At 42.8% G+C, this 21,048-nt stretch overlaps 1 protein-coding gene across 1 annotated transcript in view; it reads right to left on the bottom strand.

The window, feature by feature from the left end:
* Positions 1-3,874: 3,874 nt before the first annotated feature.
* ANTXRL (ANTXR like) overlaps positions 3,875-21,048 on the bottom strand; it is a 339,738-nt gene continuing 322,564 nt past the window's right edge. Inside the window, exon 18 of the mRNA XM_078642693.1 lies at positions 3,875-8,197. Coding sequence (XP_078498819.1) covers positions 7,967-8,197 — 231 coding nt within the window. The 3' untranslated portion in view covers positions 3,875-7,966. The remainder of the gene's footprint in view (positions 8,198-21,048) is intronic.

Genomic DNA, 21,048 nt, shown 5'->3' on the forward strand with positions numbered 1-21,048 from the left:
CTTACAGCTAAAGCTGACTCTATCTGGACTTAAAAAGGATACAAACCAGACAATCCTCATCCGAAGATTTGGGACTTTGAAGCAGCAAGTCATCCTCTCTAGTGACAAGTTATCAAATGTGTCAAAATGGGTAGGCCTGGTGGATTTCAGAAGAGTGATGTCTGAATAAGCAAACTGCATATCTTTATGCAATAGTGCCAAAGAAAACAGGAAAGTAGAGACTTTTGAGCAACTTCTCATCACAGTCAGCATAGGGCACTTTTTTCTTCACTACCTGTTCTTTCCTAACCCCTTGCTACCTGTTGTTTGTATAGCTTTCTTACACTTCTGTCTGGCTGTAGTCTGATATGATACACAATCGTGCATGTGAGTAGTACTAATGATATTTCCTATCACCTTGTGGTGCAGATGTTCTACACTGTAGAAACCAACAAGGAAGGCTGAACTTGATACACATGCATAGAATTAAAGACTTGTCTTATGGGTAATATATTGATGGAAAAAATGCGTACGCAGGTGAACAACTTGAAGAAATTGAATTTTGGTGTCCACTACTGAAGAGGCACAGTAACTAGATCTACTCATGTACAGTGCATAGTAAACTATTCTAGTGATATATATTAAAGGTTGCAAAGCTCCAGGATCAAATGAGAACCTTGAAAACGAAAGTCTATCAACTGACTGCATCCAGTGGAGTAAACTCCAAAGCAGCCAACATTTTGACTCACTTGATGGCTACGTTGCCAGGGAAATGATTCACTAAACTACGGGCCAGGTTTCTCAGACTTTGAGCTGGTGCAGTGTCATCTAAAGTGACTCACATCAGTACAAAGGGCCCGATTCACAGAACTAACTTAAGACAAAAACCTAAACTTACTACCATTTTGGTATTCACAGAAGACACTTACTCATTTTGGTATTCACAGAAGGCACTTACTCATTTCAGTATTCACAGAAGTTAGGAGTCGTAACGTTAGGACTCCTAAATGCCTTCTGTGAATACCGAAAGTCTTAAAGTTAGGATTTTTCTCAGATTAGGAGTAGTAAAGCTGGTCCAATTTAGGCTGTGTGTGGTGCAAGGCAGCCTAAATTGGACCAGCGATGGGGGACAGAACACAATGACACAGGAGGTTCAGGAAGGAGGTTAAGACTTGGCTTTTTACACGATAGGACAGTGGCCAGCGCAATCTCAGTTACCCTGCACAGCGCCAAGACGCCTCGGCATAAGTGCGCTTTAGAAATACCATCACTCACTCACTCACTCACTCACTTTTCTACTCTCTCCCTTTCATGCAACACAGCCCTCCAGCTTTAGTTGCTTCACCGCGTTCCATGACTTCTAAGTAAATTTGCCCCTTTGAGTAACTAGAGAAGCATAATGCAGCTCTGATCACTCTTGTGTAGTTTTTAGCAGTAGCTAAGTCAAAGGCTGGGTGAATTGTGGCATTGCCTCACTGAGCTTTCTTTTAGTTACTTTCGTGTGAGCCTGCTGCACTGGTAAGTATAACAGATTTTACTTCATTCAACATTTGTAATGCCATCTGCTTTACCGACTGCTCTACTCTCACCTAATAGAGTCCCTTTCCCCATTTCACTTTGTTTTGCTGCACCGCCCACGGAACAAACATTGTATGTGAATCTGTTTGCCAAATGTGTTTTCTTTTAGAGATGAATTCTTCATTTGTTTCTGAAAATGAGTCTCTAAACGTTAGTTTACATGCTCAACGGAGTGTTTTATGTTTATTACAGTGTTTGGTTTTTTTTTAACAACACATTTCAAATGCACGATGAAGTGGTTGTACACTTGTTTGAGGGCCCACAGTGATTGTTTCGCTTTCTGGAGTCACAACGCTGTGGGCTGCTTTGCCTCTACGTATGATAGTGTTTGACATCATCACTTGTTACGTAAGCACTGTATGGCACTATGTGTATTCACTTGACTGAGATTATTAATGAATGCACCAAATGAGTTCTCGTTTCCAAGTGGAGTTCCTACATGAAGCTGTTTATGGGAGAAAATTCACATGGAACAAAAAAAGCTGGAACCCTGATCACAATGATTATTGTAAATACCTATGGAATAGAGTTAGTTAGTTACACCATAACGCAATATATTTACATGTAAATTCTTCTAATTCGTATAATCTGTTCTCCACTCATATGTATTACAACATATGATAATAATTAGATAGGTTTATTTTATTACAGTTCATTGAGTTTGAATAATTAAATAAATCCTAGCATTTCCCCATAAACATTCATGCATAGTCTCCAGCCGTGGTCAGTTCATATGGGCAGACGGGCCACGCTCCTCAATCTTATTCCCGGCAAGGAGAGTGTCTGTCAGGCTGAACAAAGATCAGCCTGACAGACACTCGTCTTCTTCAGGTCAGGCAGCTAGCAGTTAGACATGTGCTAAATATGCACGTTTCTGGCTGCTTGAGCTGAACTTTGCCAGGCTGAGGATTTCAAAACCCTGTGGGCATGACCTCCTCAGCCTGGCAAAAGTGCTTTAAGGCCACGTCACAAGAGGTAGAGCGTCAATGATTGCCTCTGACCTGGGCACTTCAGTTTTGAGCCCTGGAATGCCCAGGGCCGAATGTCAATCAGTGACACCTCGTCACAAAGGATTGAGGGGCAGCAGCCTCATTCACTCATCCCTCTCTGCCACGTGTGAGGAAAGGTAGCTGTTCCAACTCTCCTCAGCCCTCCATGGCTTCCCTCTCTACAGTGACGGTAAGTTTTATGTGTTTTAATGTATGGGGTGTGTGTGCGTGAATGTATGTGTATTTGGCAGCCGTGGCCGGTGCAGGTAAGAGCGAGGGGCGAGAAGGGGGGAGTCGACAGACGAGGGAAAAGAAACGTTTAAAAAAAGAAAATGGCTTAGCTTGTGCTCGCCGCATCGCAAAAGCAATGCGGCGAGCGCAAAGTATGTGATTTTCTTTTTCTTTAATTTTATTTTTCCTTGTCGTCGTCTGTCTACTCCCCCCCCACCCTGCCCCACCGCCCTTACCTGCACCAGGTGTGGCTGGCATTTGGGAGTGAGTGTTGTGAATGTGTGCGTATATGTGCAAATTCATGGGTGTGAGTGTGTATGTATGTTCCCCCCTTGGTAAAATTCCCAGTCGCCACTGGTAGTCTCTGTTGCTAAGCAGCGTGGTACATTTCCCAGAAATGAAAATAATAAAATGTAGGAAGCTGAATTTTGGGAATGATTATTATTCTTTAAAAACTTGAATTGGTATCCCAAAAGATGGGTTGCTTGCAAATTCTCAAAAGATTTGTTTTTTGCTTTTTTGTGCATTGACTATTTCACAGGATGTGTTGTTCTCTCTGTATTTGTTTTGCAGGTTAATTACTTGTCCTCAAAAGATTTATTATTAGTTGTATATGCTTACACTTTACCTAGATAAGCTGAACTATTAAAATTGTTCACCTTTATAGTGAAATAAGATCCAAAAACACGTATTTCACTTAAAAAAGGAGATAAACAAAATGAGTGGCCAAAAGAGTGGTGGGGGCCTTTGTCACTTCTCTTGATCTAGGACTAAGGCCCTTCCTCTATAGCAATTTGTAAGAATCCCTTAATTGAAGCCATATAAATGGAATAAGTGCAACATGTAAATATTTGATTTTGTTCGTAACCATTTGACTTACACATTGTACTGTGATATTTTGGCTTTCACAACTTTGCAGGGTTTACTAAGTGATTCTGATTAAATATCAAAGAATGAGGATAAAAATAGCCAAGGATCTGCATAAACAACCTAATGAGGTTTATATGGTGCAGGAAAATGGTACAGCAAGGAAACCATCAGCTAAAATCCAATCAGTGACTGCCATTTATACTTTCGGCTTCATTAAAACAACAATGTTTGGCCAGAACAATTTATTGTTTTTGGGAAACAGAGATAAGATTACATTAATGTTTGATAAAGAAGTCTTGCATACATGTTCCACATTCATTTTCACACGTTTTTGTAAAAGTGTCAGAAAAAGGGGCAGCGTCTGGGTTATACAATTGCATCAAAAAAGCAGTGAAGTCAACAGAAGGATAAACAGCTGCACAGTATATAGGATATGGCAGTACCTTTTAAAAAAATACAAATCCCCAGCTTCTAAATATCAGAAATAAAATGTCCAACACAAAAAGCAATCGCCTCTTATGATACACCCCAGCACTTGTTTCCCTCCCTCCCACAAAAAGTATTAGTTAAGTCTTTTAGCACCTTGTCTAAGTAAGAAATAATTCTCTCTATCTCTGCATTCAAGATATTGTTAGTTTGAAAAGAAGGATACTATTCAAAAACACGATTACACATTACTTGTACAGACAATACCTTAGGAAGTAAGAGCGGTTGGTGTGAGAGCCTGGTCCTGCGAGCTCACACACCATGGGGGAGGACTCCTGGCCAAAAACTAAAACAAAACAATAGGGTCACAACAGGGCAAGGAAAAGGGCTACGAAGGCATGCATCATAATATTTGCACACGCAGCTATGCATTATCTTTGGGATATTGAACACTGCAATAATTCACGGCCAAGAGTCTGCTGCCTTTGGAAGATATTAAAATTGCAATGATTCTATTAATGTAAACGTTCAATCTACACGAACTGCAAAGAAATAGGCTTAAGAGCTTTTAGTATTCCGCTGAAGATTCATTTGCAGTGAAATGGCTCTGCAGGAAGGTGACATTTTAATTTATTTTTATTTATTCACTGGTGCTCTGGAAAGGCAATGCTGCACAGAGATTACATCAAATGGGACAGGAAGTAGGAATTTATGAGTTGATGGCAATAGAAAATAAGCATTTGGGAATCATGGAGAGACTAGCATGTGGGTCATTGTTATTATCCCATTGACACCTAGGTACACCGTACATCATGCTAATACGGGTTTGTTCGAGTCCCAGTGATTTTATTGTTAATTAAGAGGCTGCTGGTTCTAACATAAAAGCACGGATGCCTGCTGCAGATTATGCACAATGCACAAGTCACATTTAGCTAAGAGAAGGCTCTTTTTGATAAGGAGCGTCAGAATGTAAAAGGTGACTTCTCCTTGTTTTACAATGGGGTGGAGTCGGTAGTCTAGGTATGCAGAGTGCATCCATTTTCTTGTGCATCATTGGCGATCTATAGGCTGCTTATGGCGCTGCGAGGATGCCTCAGAAATGTCGCTACTGCACCGGTGGATGGAGGTCATACTAAGGATGTGTCAGTGTATAGGGGTGACTGGTAAATTCTGATGCATATTGAGGGAAAAACACATCTGGCAAAACCTTGGAGGTGGACCACATTTAAAAGTTTTGTGTTGCATTGTCACCAAGGGTCAGATTAAAGCAGGTCTGCCAGAAATGGTTAAATAACAGTAAAGAAAAGCAGGCAAATGCAAACAAGTTCAGTCAATGGGCTGTATGCTCCCAGAACACCCCAGGCTATTCAGAAACAACAATGGACTTTAAGTACTCACTGTTTTCCTACTTGAGAATTAAAATAGTGTGTTGCACATTTAAAGGCAGTTAGGTAGTTCAGTTGTCTTTTGTTTGCGACATAACACTCGAATAACAAAAAAAAACTAAAAGCACATGATATGCATTTAACAATAGCAGAACATGAAACGGAGTACACAAAGGCTGAATGGGCATCATGTTATTACAAATTGATGCCACACACACAGTTGTGTCTAAAGGTAATTGAGGTAAATCAAGGGAAATCGGTCCTCGTTGGCATCTGACTGGGCCCAACAATGTTAAAAGGAGTGAAAGGTGTGGGAACCAGAGGCACAAAGTGTGTGTCAGACCTAGGGTTGAGGTTCAGGAGGAGTCTGTTGTAAGAGTTAATCAACAGTGTACAGCATTGGCTAAGCCCTGCATAGAAAAGTAGAAATGACTGTTTAAAAATAGTTTACTGTGCACACAGCCAGAGGTACCATGGAAGGAATTTAGCTGCTCAAATGTAAACATTTGTTCTTTTTATAGAAAAACATATGCAAATTGCTTTAAGATGTGCAGTGTTTGCAATGTCCTGGCTGAAACACACACTTAAACATGTCAAATATATAAAAAGATCACCATGTTCCATGGAGGTACCTTTCACGCCATTGAATATTACATGTGCTATATAGAGGTAGCTCAAGCAGGCAGTGTAATATGACGTACCCAGGCAGATATGACCTTGACACTTTGAAACATGATATTCTGCCATAGAAGCAACTATGATACAGGGCAACAAAACAGGCTCATCATAAAGGTAACTTTAGGTGGACACCTGGTGTGAAACATTTGTTTACCTCAGTGTGATGCCATAAGTACAACTGATAGGCCCAGATGTGGGTCCTGTGGGCAATGTGCTACTGGATGCAAGTCACACCCTACTGATGAGGACTGAGTAAGCCAAATCTAGTCCAGCGTTTCTTGTGTTCCAGTTAGAGGGGCCCAGCCTTGCAGTTTGGATTGGACTGTTCCTGTTGGAGCTGGATCTAGGATGATTGGCATATGATGGTTTCTGTCTGAGGAGGCATGGTGGGTATAAAAACAACTGACTGGAATGTGGGCCCGAGTAAGCAGCAGAGGCTGAGATTAATTCAAGCCTTCCACACATCACTTTTTTGTTTTCTTCAGTGCATCGCCATAAGTGTGAAGGATATACCAAGGTGTGGAACCCACGCTTACATTCCCACTGGAACCAAACTTCACCTTATTGAAAAACCACAAATAGGCTGAAACTGATACGTGGTTGCTTGTTTTCCAAATCAGAGGTGACCTGGTCTGGCAGTTCAAACTGGACTTCCTACTCGACCAGATGAAGGCTGATTTTCATACGGCTGGTTTCTCTCTGATGAGGCATAGTAGGCAAAACGCAATGGATTTTATTGCTGTCTGAGTAATTACCAGTGCCTGAGATTATTTCAAGCATTCCACTCATCACTTTTTGTTTTCCATAAATTGCCACTGAGGAACATAAAGTGCGGTGCCATCTAATTGGAGAGCAGCAAAGTGACACTCTGCTTAGGGTGGCAAAAATGCATGCACAAGTCCCACATGTCTCTAGAGACAGCTCCTTGACTGCACATGCCTCTGACCAGGTGTAATTTGGAAAAGTACATGGTGATAACTGTGGCACGGAAACTATGCAGTATGTAGACAGCGCCATAGCACAGAGAAACTTGATGTACCACTAAACGTTGTAGTAAAAGATGGCGTGCCCTAAACAAATTCAGTGAAAAATGGCATGCCGTACCAAGATACAGTGAAACATGACACGTCCCTTGAAGGTGGAATAAAACATGACTTTCTCTATAGACATATACAGAAACATGACACACTCTACCGTGATGCAGAAACCATGACATGCCCCAAGGAGTTTCATTGAAACATGACTTCCCCCTACATAGAGCCAGCAAAACATGACATGCCCTACACAAATGCAGTGAAATATATGTCCCATAGAAATGCCTCACACAGAGATGCAGTGAAAGAAGACTTTGCCTACAGAGATGCAGTAAAATATGACATGTCCAACAGAGGTGAAATGAACTATGATGTGTCCCAAAGAGATGTCCTGTCACATGACATGCCCTCCAGAGATGAGGACAATCATGACTTTCGAAGCAGAGATGCAGTGATGCATGGCATGCTATACTGGTACAGCTATGCCACGCATTAAAAGATGACATGCGACATCAAGACAGCTCGTGGGCCAAGCAATGACGCCACAGCTCTCATTTCAGGGAAACATGGCCAATATCATGGAACCAGCTCTGGGACACATTGAAAAATGACCATGTGGACTACAAAAGGCACCTGCACGTCCTTCAGAGATGAACTGATGGCGTCAATAAATGTGACAGTGTTTTGCTGACCAGCAACAAATCTCAACTGTAAGCAGAAAGGATAAGGCCAAGAATCAATAAATATGCCACCTTCAGCAGAACAAATCTTTTAGTAAACCTTGGCACTGCAAGAGTTAATTTATGGGTTGTGGTGGTGGGCGAGAGGGAGGCGGCCCAGGAGGCATTCTCGCAGGAGGCGGTCCTGGAGGGGGCTGTCTTCCAGGAGGCAGCGTTGACGGTTGTGGGGGCTGCGGTCTGGCTGCAGTGTTGAGAGGGATGCTGTCCATGTTTGGTTTTCTTGGAGGAGTGATGAGTGAGGTTGACGTTCCGTCTGCCTTCACCCTAGTGAAGTTCATGCATCGCCCCTACGATAAAAACAAACAATATAGACATAAAAAGACGGCTGTGGTTGAATGGGAATTGTGCGTCGGTTCACCAAGACTGAATTTATGAGCAAGGAAACAAAGGATGAAAGAAGCATGTTAGTAAATGACAGTTGTATAAATCATTGGTTTTCTTGAATGCAAACTGTTTCCTAAAATTATTTATGTGGCAGCAGAATCGGATTTTTTAATGAAAGACAAGCAACCCAAAGATCACCATTGACCCCAATGCTGTGGAAGAAGAATTAATTGGGAGTCGACCTGGAGATTGTAAGGACAAGTCATAAGGAGGTAGGAAAGGAGGATAAGGAATAAAAGGACATGAACGAGAAGACAGAAAACCATGTAGAATATTTTAGAGAGGACGCAGAGAGGGAGAGAAAGAAAGAAGGAAAGAAAGAAGGAAAGAAGGAAAGAAAGAAAGAAAGAAACAAACAAACAAACAAAGAAAGAAAGAGAAGAGAGGCGATCAGAGTGTAAAATTAAACATGAGACAGGATACAGTTCCTAAAATGGCCAGTAAATAGAACCCCTCTTTACCCCTTCTGAATTGACTCGGATTTACATTCTCTCTGAATCAAACCAAGTTCCTTGAATGTTTTTCAAAACAATGCACTTGTGGGGAACAGGGCATGTAGGCTGAACATTCAGTCTGTGCTCACAGAAAGTCAAGGAAACAGTGAGGGAGTGCTTAGTAAAACCGATCCTTTCTCAGCTCATTCTTCTGCCTACGTAAGATGACAACAGAGGTAGGTTTAGTCTTGTATTACAATATCGTGGTTGGAATACCGACCTACAGATATATATCGTGACCATATATTGACTCCCTAAATTTTGAAATAGCGAAAGTTATTAATAGAAAATCTACACTTCCCCCCATTAAATTTGTGGGGTCCATATTATGGTCTGGGTATAGCTGTAGGTGGATATTTCAGAGGTCAATATTGTGACATACACCTGCGCGGGTCTTCCCTTTGAGAGAACCTGGCCTGTTAACGTCTCCTGAAACTGCAAATTTTCAAGCAGGAGATTGAGGGGTGTGCACCTGGCCTCCTTCAGACTCATCAGACTGAAACTGATGCCTTCCATGTGACTGACGGAAGGAAACATATGGTTTAGGTTTGAGATCAAATCGTCAGTATCGCTAAAGTGAACACAACCTGACTGTTAGGCTGGATTTTGACATGGCTGTGTCTGTGCAGGAGTATTTATTTATAAAGTTTTATAACAATATATCTTTATTCAAGAGTGATTTGGTCGAATTCAGCTATGAATTAGGACATCAGGGCAACCATTTTTCGAGCATCAGTTTTATTCGGTTTTTAGTGTGGAAACACGGATGAAGCCGCTCTTAATATCAACAAGTGATTTTTAAAATTTCTAATATTCTTGCAAAGGCTCATGAAGTCATGTTTGAACAACATGTAACTCTAAACTGTTGTTTCCTATTTTAGCAATATGGTATCCAGTCGCCAAAGGCGTGGGGTCTACTCTGAATTGCAGCCATTTGTTGGAAATGTTACTGGGAAGAAATACAAGGTCCTCCTAGAGGGATTCACTGGATTTTGTGAATCTCTTTGTGAGACGGTATATAATATTGGAGGCATTTGTGTCCTGTGTGTCCACAGTGTGTATGTTCATCCTGCTGAGTAGTCAAGAAAAAGCCTGAAAAGCCTTGATATTCGAGTACGACACTAGTGACTGATGTTCATGTCTGTCACTTTGTCATTTAACGCAAAGCACTTAATATGCCATTATCATTAGGCCAGGATAATGTGCACAGTGAAATAAATCATTTACAGGACACAAGGTGCAACCAACAAAAGCATTTGTCGCTTCTGGCTTGTCTATAAAATTAAATGTTGCTGTCTTCTAAATTACCTAGCATTTTCTTCGGAACATGGATATCCCTTGGGGTTCTGAAACACCGTATTGATCATTTTCACAACCATACAGAATCCGAGATAAAAAACACTGGCACAATTAAGTGTTTAAAAAGTTTATATTTTCCACCTCAACTTTCAAATATACCTGAGGAAACTCCACAGGTACAGCACCTTTTCCACTTTCTGCTATTTACGGCTAGGACCTGGAATCTGAGCAATTAGAGAAGTAATAGGAGAATGTCCTTTCAAAAAAGTCTGGAAACATCCTCAAAATATGATGTTTGTGAATATTCAAAAACAATTGTGCACAGCTTTCCCAAAGTTCGAAGCACACGTAAATTTGCTAATAAAAAAAAAATCCAGAAAGATAAAAAAGGGAGTTAGGAAAGTGGGGTTCTCTACCTAGAAAAATATTTTCCAGGTTGTGAAAAAGGGGGAAGGAAAGCAAAGTGTTGGATTTTCTGCGGATGGAATATCTGCTGGCTTCGGAGTATGCATGTCAAAAGGTAAGATGTTTATAGATTCTGTGCCTAGACCAAGGATTTTACTGATAACGTGTTCAGTTAATTGGTTCAGTGCGACTGAGCCCCTTTTTAGAATAGGAACATTAAATATTAATAGGCACAGAAATTTACATTACCTTAATGCAAGTAACCATAAATAAGTACTCCAAGCCTACTTTGGTGGTCTGCAGCACTTCACAAAACCCATAAATAAATAAATAATGTTCACTAGTGGAAATGAACAAATAAATAAGGTTCACTAGAGGCAAGAAATGAATCATGATGCTGAGTAACTATGACCTTGCTCAACAGTATGAAACTAAAGTCACCATTCTGTACACTACAGAAGAAATTGAGCGAGTCTGATGACTACTGAAATCCATAGTTTGGCGGGAGACAACCAGGCTACTGCAAAGAAACAAATGATTTTCAGGGGGTGCTTCACAAAACGCAAATTATCAGACACAGGCATGCGTACGCACTCTCCAACATTGCTGGAGCCCAAGAAGACGGAGCACTTTTTAAACTCATTCTAGTGAAGCACAGCCCCTGTCACTCTGAGCATCACAATGATGTAGAGAGCCGCTTCAGAAGACCCTGGGGACATCTGTTCTCCTTATTTCTAAAATGAAATGCAGGCCAATTTCAGCTGATGTTGGGCCAAGTAATTATGAAATGCAGCCAGACACCTTTACATCATCAAAACCAAGACAAAGGAGAGTCTCCAGACGAGTTTCTTCCTACAGATGAATGTATATCTAAGTGAAATAATGCCGATTGCAATCAGCTTCTTACATAAACTCTTCATGAACTCAGATTTTTAAACCACAATGTAAGTTGTTGGAATTCGTGGGTTACATCATGTCAAAAAGCAAGACCACACCTAATGGAGTTAATCAATATTCTGCACAAAAAAGACAGCTTTGGGAAATCGGCTAATGTAGGAATACTCCTACACTTGGAGCAGATTTATTCATTTTTAAGGAACTCAAAAAATCCCGGGAGGTTTCCAGGAAATATATGTCAACCATATGTTTTATGAAGTAGTCCAATGTGTAAAATGCATTCATGCAAAATTCTGTACCTTTATACATTTGACGGGCAGGTGCTTATTATTGCAGATGTAAATTGAATTTGTCTTTTAGGGAACATATTTTACTGATGCTTGTAGATCAATCCCTTCCTCTATGATCCAATGGAGCAGGGGGTACCTTTTCATAGTCCAAGTTCTTGACATTAATTTACTTCTGCATTTTGAAAGAATCAAATTTGCATGCCCGTGAAGAGTGAGAAAGGACAATCAGGAGGTAAATCCATGGTAGGAGGGAGTACTTTTTCAAAGTCCAAGTTCTTGACAGTAATTTACTTCTCCAATGGAGTAGGGGTACTTTTTCACAGTCCAAGTTCTCGAAATCAATTTGCTTTTGCATTTTGAAAGAATTTTGCATGCCCGTGAAGAGTGAGAAAGGACAATCAGGAGGTAAATCTATGGTACACCTGGGAGTATATTTGTGTTCGCCTACTTTTTACAGGACACTCCATATAAAAATCACCACAATCCTGCCCCTGATGCCAAACCTGTGAACCTGCAAATTCCACATTAACATCAGTATTTTTCAGGGACCTTTTCAAATGGAAAAGGATACATTCTTGATTGCATGAATCACAATTGAGATTTTATGTTTTCGAAACGCTTTGTGACTACCGCCCTTGGCCCATTATCCCTGCCCTTCGCCAAATCCATTGCAGGCAATAACTGTGGCTCTTGAAATATTTCCACGCGCTCCCGGGAGTCAGGTGACATTATTACCTCGTTGACTGCTGTATTCCGGGCCACTTCCCGCCTCACTCCGAGCTGTCAGGCCGATGGCGCGTGCAACGAGCAATCAGTGCCCAAGTCACGTGCAGCGCGCGCTGCTCCGTCGTGTCTGACAGAGACATTTACGGAGGTGAGCAGCTCGTGAAATGGTTCAGCAAGCTCTGTAATAATCTAGGAGCTTCCGAGAACAAGAATGTGCGATCAAATGGCCAGTGAAATAACATTTAATAACTCCACTTAAAGGGTACCTAGGACCAGCAATAATATACCTTAACAGAGAAAATAGCCCGCAGCTGTCACCAAGCGCCTAGGCTCAAAGGACAGGCTTCTAATCGATGGGAAGGGTTTGATTTACTCCAATATTCAGATCCTTAAAGTCTCCAGACAGGCTTCACTCTGATCACCGCCACTGGTCGCCTCTTAGGCTTACTACTTCAGACAGGCGATTTTATTTCAATTTAATTTTAGCTAAATGACTTTAGAGGGCAGCATCACAGAGTCTTTACATGCTTCCCAAACCAGTCTCAAATGAAGATGACCCATTTGACGATAAAAGTCTTGCTTCACTTGATCATATTTTGTATTTTATTGAATGGCTTCTGGGCCTTCTCTACAAACATAAGACAAAGCATCGCAGCATTCAGCTGTGATTTAAGAACATACTGGAATGATGTACAACACCCTCAACTACTTTAAACTGCAACACTGAAGTCTTTCAATATTCCTAATTTCTTCAAATTGAACAGAGCGTCTAGACCTCAACATATAGTTCAAGTGGACGCTATTTTCAGAGGTACTCGGTACACTGGCGGAGGTTTACATGATTCTGGTTGCACAGCAGCTGAGTACCTGACGTCTTTTGTCGTGGGCGACTACCGTTCCCATGCCATGCCCGGCCATGACAGACCAATGGCTGATGGCAGCTGATTGTGCACTTTCAGATTATTGGCTATTATTTTACCTGCACCCAAGTAAACGTGGTTGCCTACCCCCTTTCCCAGATAAATGTGTGCTGTCTGCCATGACTGGAACGCATCACTTTCTCCCACGCTGTATGTGTGTGTAGAAGGGGGGAATGAGAAAAGGAGAGGATTTCAATTTTTGGCCGATGGTTACTTTTGGCTAACTGTTTTGCTGATGTGTGTTTTTAGAAAGCTATACTTTAATTCCTCTGGATAAAGACACCCTGTGAGGATCAGATAGCTGGAGCTGTTGCTCAGAAAGCTGAGCCTGGGCAAGAAAGTCAAATTCCAACTGAGACAAATCAACGTTTCATCCTTTGGAAATAATATCAGACGTGAGGTAGGTTCAAGGCTCTCAGTAGCTTTTGTAGAGCTCGGGTCAAGACATTTTTGCAGAGACCCACTCTGGTTTTCTCAACATAAACAGAAAACAATAGTTTCAAGTAAAGATGAAAGACAGTATGTGTTGCCATCTGGCGGCGAGACCACGTTTGCGGTCTCATCATGCATTTTAATTATTTATTATATAAGGTAATTTTGAAGCAGGACTATGGGGCCCTTTAAAGCGCACAGATTTTTAAATCCAGGCTGCCCTCCTCTTGTGATGGAACTCAGTAGGCGACAGTATCACCTTCGACCTACAGCACTGAGAGTTAAAGAAACTCTGATAGTCAGCACTACATGAAAACACAAGTTACTAAATGGAGATGTTGGTCTCTGCCATAATGTACAATTAATGTTTTATTGGTATTCTGCAGCGAACATCATGAGACTTTACTAGTTGGCTCCTATTCAAACTATGTGGAGTTCAAGATAGGGTAGAAATTAGAGGTGGGCGAGCCACTGAACGCTCGAGCTGAGCCCGAGCCTAAATCCTGGGTCTGGCTCAGCTCGAAGTCCTGTTGGAACGTGGAGTCTGTAACTAGCCGAACTTTCATGGGCATTCAGCCTCCCTCCCCCTCTCCCTCTATTCAAGATGTGGTGTTACCGTCACCGCTGATGACGTTGGAACTCGGGAACCAGGTTTGAAACTAAAACATAAATAAAAGGCATTGTCATTTACAACGCCAATAGCTCAAACTCGAGTAAATGCAAGACCTATTGCATTGCAGATGCTTGTTTTTACTAGGGGCCGGTTTTGCAGCAGTGCTTCAATATCGGCACCCAGGAACAAAAGCAGCAGTGCTTCAAACTTGCGCCCCCACCCCTTCCCCCTGGGCTGGTCCTACAAACTAGGCAGGGCTGCTTTCAGCTCCCAGTCCGGCCCTGTTAGTAGCCTTCACCATGACCCTTTCAATACTGATGTTTTGTCATAAACCAGATTGAAAAAGGGTGTGTGCATGATGCACTTCCAAATATTGGGACAATTGACGGTTAGCCACATGTTCTGTGATTTTCATCGCAAGATATAGTAAGGAAATAGGCCTAAAATTGCATAGGATTTTCAGGGTCAGCCTCAGCTTTTTTAGTAGTGGGAACAATGGAGCTGATGTACTGGCTTATGCAGCCAATCAGGTTGACAGGGTTCACTAGCATAATATGACAGACTACTTTCAGATCATCCCTCTTGCTCTGGGTCAAAACCTAATGATGAAAAATAAGTCCAAGACCTTAAAACGAGGAACAGTGGCCACTTGCTGCAAACAGTGGCACAAATTAAGCACTGCTCCCCCTGAATTAGTGAGTGGTGATAACTCATTTCTTATCCTGACTCTCACCCCTTCCTTGTCCCCGGGCCCATCTTCATGCTTGTCACCCATGTTATAAATATGCACACATGCCAAATGGTTTTTTCTATGATAGTATTTTCCATCAATCACTTTGCTTTTATTAATTCCACCATCTTCTTTTCGTTATGACCCCAAATGATAACGCTCAGGGTACCATGTTTCTGTAACTATGAAGAAGAGTTCTTGAAATGCTACAGTCGTTCAGATTACACAAATAAAGAATACAAATAAATACATTTGTGTGTTGTACTGTAGCGACAATAAAGGGTCTATGTTCTTTCTTGGACTATATTTCGTACCAGAAAGAAAGTTAAAATAGTATTATGATGTCAAGCAAGCTATATCTAGAAAGTACTAACTGCTCATTTTGGATTTAATAGCACTCACCTCCACATATCAACAGATGCAGGTGATGTAGAAGTGCACATTTAACTGCAAGAGATGCTTCTGGGTTCCCTGTCATTCTAATAGGGCCACTAATAGGGCCCCATTGGACTTACAAAACCTGAAATAACTCTGCAGATATGTTGCATTTCACCCTGAGATTTTGGCAGAAATTCCTGGTTGAAATATAAGGGAGGAATGAGGAATAACTAAGGGAATAGTGCAGAATTACCGCAATTTTTCTGTCATTCTGACGCAATTTTTAAACCGACTGCCCTGACAATGTGCCACTTCTCATGACATCTACAGGGTGGGTTTGACACATTGGTTTCTAGATGCATCAGCACTAGGGGTATACCTTTACTCTTTACTCCAGATTAAACATTTGAATTCTAAATTCGTGGGGGCAACTCTATGTTGTGACAACAGAGTTCAATTCTCTGCTGCCTTGGTCACGAGGTCCACGAAGTATCTGTGATTTAGACCCCCCACACCCCCATGGCTCATGACATGCATAAAAGCTATTTCCTTTGGCCCTGTCCTCAGATTTCTCTGGCTCTTTGCTCTTCAGGCGGCTTTCTTCATTCCCAATCTTAGATATGATTACGCTTCTCGGTGCAACGTCAAGCGAATTAATACAAGAGCACGAGACATTGCAATAGAATTTGAAAAGGCTCTTCGGGGTGCAAGTGGAAACGGTAACCAGAGGCAGAAATCGGCCACATTACCGCGCCTTCCCAACCGCCACGCACTGTACCATTGGCACGCGGCATTTATAATCGTGTTACTACAGCGTTTACCCATTATTTCGAGATTTGCAAAATATGCATCCCTTGCATAGCACGGATGAACAACCTCAGCGCGTGCTGAAGGTCGCTGACCTAGAAAACTGTGGTGATATGTATCCTTAGAAAACACTGCAATCTATTTAATGCATCTTAAAATTGTGTAATTCGCCAAAAAAAAAAAAATGTTTCATACAGAATTCTTTCCGGCAGAGGGGTTGCTTGTGCTCAGGAGTTAGTAATTTCCAGAGATGACGCTTCTTGTTCCGGGGATGGGGGGTCTATAACTCGCCCTGCGCCGGGCGCGTGGCGGCCCCGCTCGGCTGGCTGCTCAGCCTGTCAGGGCCCATTAAAAGCTGTCACCGCGCGCCCGGGAATCGCGCTGATTACCCCGCAGCGCTGAGAGGGGCTTAGTGGGGCGCGCAAGCTATTTGTCACCATTAGTTTTCACCCTGATGTTTAAACAAAGGATGTCTGCATTTGGCTGGTCTAATAGTCCGGATTAAAGGAGCGGGCCTGATATTCCTTTGGGCGTCGCGCTACCTTTTATTTTTTGAAGGCATTGCAGCGTGTTAACGTGGGAGACGTGGTAGTTCCCGCGCTCGCTGGTCCTTGAGTGACGGAGAGACTGTCAGATTAACTTCAAGGAGGGAAAGGGCGTAGGTATCAATAACGGAGCAGGTTCAGCCCCCACCAGAGCCAAGCTTTGCGAGGGTGCCGCTATTACCAAAAATATGGCTTTCCCTTACTCCCAAAAGAGGACTTAATGGGCACACCTTCCTTATTTATTTTATTTATTTTTAAAAGGTTTTATATAGCGCTGGCTAGACCCGGAGGTATCAGGGCGCTTTACATGAGCATCAGATCATAGTTACAGGTTACTTCGTTACAAAGGTTACACAAGTCCCCATAACCCCTTCCTGTGCAGCTGATGAGAGGTTGACCATGAGCAGAGGTGAGCAAGCCTAACCGGGAAATTCGGATATTTCAAAATGGTATGCCACCAATAAAACCTGGAAGGCCTGGAGCAGAGCCAGTTAGCCCATATGTCACTGACTGCCCCAGCTCCATCAGTCCTTTTTGGCACCATTCTGTCTGGAAAATTCTATTTCTAATGGTAGGGGCTTCTATAGCTGTGCATGTTACTAGTACATGTTGAAATGTAGAATTGCAGGAGTTGCCAGATGGCAGGAGATTTAAATAAAACTGTAATATTCATTTTGATCCTATTTCAATTACAATAGCGTGTATAAGACTAAGATGCGCTACATTTTTTCCCCCACCAAGCTACACCAACAGGTACATGTTGGAAAAGACATCCAGTGCTTATCTTAAGTATGGACATCTACGGCGTGTTACTTTAATTTTTTGCACAACTTCACAGCAAATCAACATTTCTACTTGAGGGTCTACACTGCTAAAAGCTGGTACGAGTGCCAATGTTCTTAAGCTAAAATAAGAACAAATTAACATAGTACACAGAAACTGCTTGCTACACAGCAGTTTCTTGAAGGATGATACTTTCTAAAAGAAGACAGATGTAAAAACACTATTCCGACTACACACAGCAGTTTTACAGAGATGTGAGTTATAATCTAGATATTGGTTTAATTGAATGTCTCTCTTGAGATTTTGTGCAAGGTTTTGGCATATAGAAGTTCTCCAGTAGTGTGGTCCTGTAAGGTAGCAGTCAGCCCTGACAAAGAAGTCCCATTATACTCTTCACATAAATCTGAGTAGGCGAAGGAGACAAAAATGTAAACCTCTTTTTGATAGTTATGGAAGCTTTCTAAAGTCTGAATCTGTCACCGATGTGCAAAGATCGCGCTTAGAAAGGCCGGTTTAATCAAAACAGCTTGCCAGTTGCTATTGGTACAGTTTGACACATCAGAGTTTGTGCTTATATTTTATTCAATTGGTTAGACAACAAGATGGAGCACTACAAACAACTCGTAATCTCTTGAGACAAAGCACAAACTTATAAAGTAGTCCAAAATAAGTTTAATGTCAAGAAGGAGCTGCAGAAAATGGCCACCCAAGATTGGGGTAATAGGGTACATTTTTCTGAATGTATAGGGAGAGGATCAGACCAAATTCTCAAGTTGTGTCTTCATAGAGGAGCTCACATCTTAAAATATCACTGCTCTCCACAGTCTTCATAGTGCAGAAGTATTGTCTAAAGTGTGCAAGCAAGAGTCATCTTTGCACAGTTACAACAGTACAATGACTAGGGCATAGCATAAGAGGGCTTAAGGTGAGGTAATACTAATTCTTCCTGGCACCACCTGCAGGGGGCATCACACAATATCATGTTCCAGTTGGGAGCTGCAATATACTAGGGAGAAGACCACAGGAAAACATGTATTGTTCACATTAGTGTGGATAACTCTCCCACTAGTCTTTTCTACAGACTGGGGTGGAGAAAAGGGAAACAAACACACAGTCTTGATGTGAGCTGTGAACGAGCTTCTACCATGTCCAAATATTAGAACCCAGAGAGAAAAAATAGAGAAATTTGAAATAAGGGTGCCGTTTGATCAACTTTGAAAGGCCGGTCCTGAGAAACAAGTTATTCCTCAAAGAAAGTGTGTGTGAAACCCCAACTAGCCAACAATACAGTTAAGGAAGACATAATTTTGAGGTTCATATCAAGTTACATCAAAAGATAAACAATGTAAGGAGTAAAATACCACAGAAATATGGACAGAGTGTTATAATATCGTGAGATAAATAATAACAATTTCAATAGAAAGCCACGGGGTGAAAAGAGTCAATTAAACAAATTTGAAGTTACAAAGCCAACCGAAATCGCAAATTCCATGTGTGGAATTCTGGGAAAGGGACTCTTAATTGGCAAACTCCTAGGGGCCTGCAGTTGGCTTGGATGTAGAGTTAAGGGTGGTGGTGGACAGCCACGGCCGGTGGTAGGTGTAACTGCAGGGCGGTGACGTAGGGAGGGGGAGGGGCAGGGTGGGGGGTTGTAATGTATGACATTAACAGGTAAGTAAACATATAAATAAATAAAACGAATTTCGTTGCGCGCACTGCATCGCATTTCGTGACTGACCTGGCATCAACGGCTGAGTTCATCCACTCTGGCATTCAGAGAACCCGCCAGGTGTTGAACCACCATGGTTATGCCCTGATGTTCTAGCCATGTCCAGAGGCAAAGAGTCTCCTGACAAAGGGTCCACGACCCCACACCACCTTGTTTGTTGCAGTACCACATGGCAGTGGTATTGTTCATGAACACCTGTACCCCTTTCCCTATGAGAGAGGGAAGGAATGCTTTCAGCGCCAACCTGATCGCCCGGAGCTCCAGAAGGTTAATATGGAGACCGGACTCCGCCGGAGACCAGATGCCTCTGATCTCTGCCTCTTTCAGGTGGGCGCCCCATCCCAGGAGCGATGCATCTGCCACCACTGTTGGGTATCTGAAGAGAGAGGGATCTACCTCTGACCAATCTTCGTTTGTTAGCCTTCACTGCAGTTGTTGTGCAGATACCCTCCGAAATCTGGACATAGTCGGATAGATAACCCTGATGCTACGCCCTCTGGAATTTCAGGGCCTGCTGTAGAGCCCGCATATGCCACCTGGCATTATCCACCAGCAGAATGCAGGAGGCCATGAGGCCCAGCAGCCTCAGAGTCATTCTCATCGAAATCCAACATAGAGGCTGAAATATTGGTATCATAGCCCGAATATCCTGGACTCACTGCTTGGGCGGATAGGCCCAAAACTGCACCGTGTCCAGAACCACCCCAATGAAAGGGAACTTCTGGGAGGGAGTCAGGTGTGACTTCGCCATGCTGATAGTGAACCCCAGTGAGTGAAGGAGGTCCTCCGTTGTCTGGAGGTGGGAGACGGCAGCCTGGGGCGAGCTCGCCTTCAACAGCCAGTCGTCAATATAGCTGTAGTCTGGCACTCCTGATCTGCTCAGATGAGCTGCGGCCACCGCCATCACCTTTGTGAACACCATAGGGGCACTGAATAGGCCATAGGGGAGCACGGTAAACGGAAAGTGCTCATGGCCCACTGTGAACCGTAAGTAACCTCTGTGGGCAGGCAGGACGGGTATATGGAAATAAGTATCCCGCAAGTTCAACGCTACCTTTCAGTATCCTGGGTCGAGAGCAGATGAGACCTGGGGCAAGGAGAGCATTTTGAACTTCTCTTTCCGGAGAAAGAAGTTGAGGGTCCAGAGGCATAGGATAAGACACAGGCCTTTGTCCTTCTTGGGCACCAGAAAGTAGCAGGAATAACAACCACTTCCTACTTCTGGTATAGGGACACTCTATATGGCCTCCTTCCTTGCGTAGCAGTGTCAAATGATCCTCCGACATATGGTGGTAAGAAGCTGGCATAGAGGGAAGGGTAGACTCAAAGGGGAGGGAGTAGCCCCTTTGGACTAGCTGCAGAACCTACCTGTACGACGTGATGGACTGCCAGCGGAGGAGATGACGGAAAATTCTGCCTCCGACGGGCTGAAGATGGACCTGAAATGCCATGCAAGGAAGGTTTGGAGGGAGTGGCAGTAGGGGGAAGGGTGGACTGGCCTGCCCACTGGCTCCTTGATCCACGAGAATGTTGGGTCCTTCTTCCGTGGCCACAAAGAGCTGGACAGCTTGCATGACTCGATGGATGGGCTGGACAAGACGTGGCTGGGTGCTCCTTCTGTAGCCACGAAAGGGACGAAAGGCAGACTGGGGTGGGCGGAAGGTAGCCGTGAGGCCCAAGGATCTGGTCGTAGCTCGAGATTCCTT

This window comes from Lissotriton helveticus, chromosome 5_1, assembly GCF_964261635.1.
Source record: "Lissotriton helveticus chromosome 5_1, aLisHel1.1, whole genome shotgun sequence".
Taxonomy (NCBI): domain Eukaryota; kingdom Metazoa; phylum Chordata; class Amphibia; order Caudata; family Salamandridae; genus Lissotriton; species Lissotriton helveticus.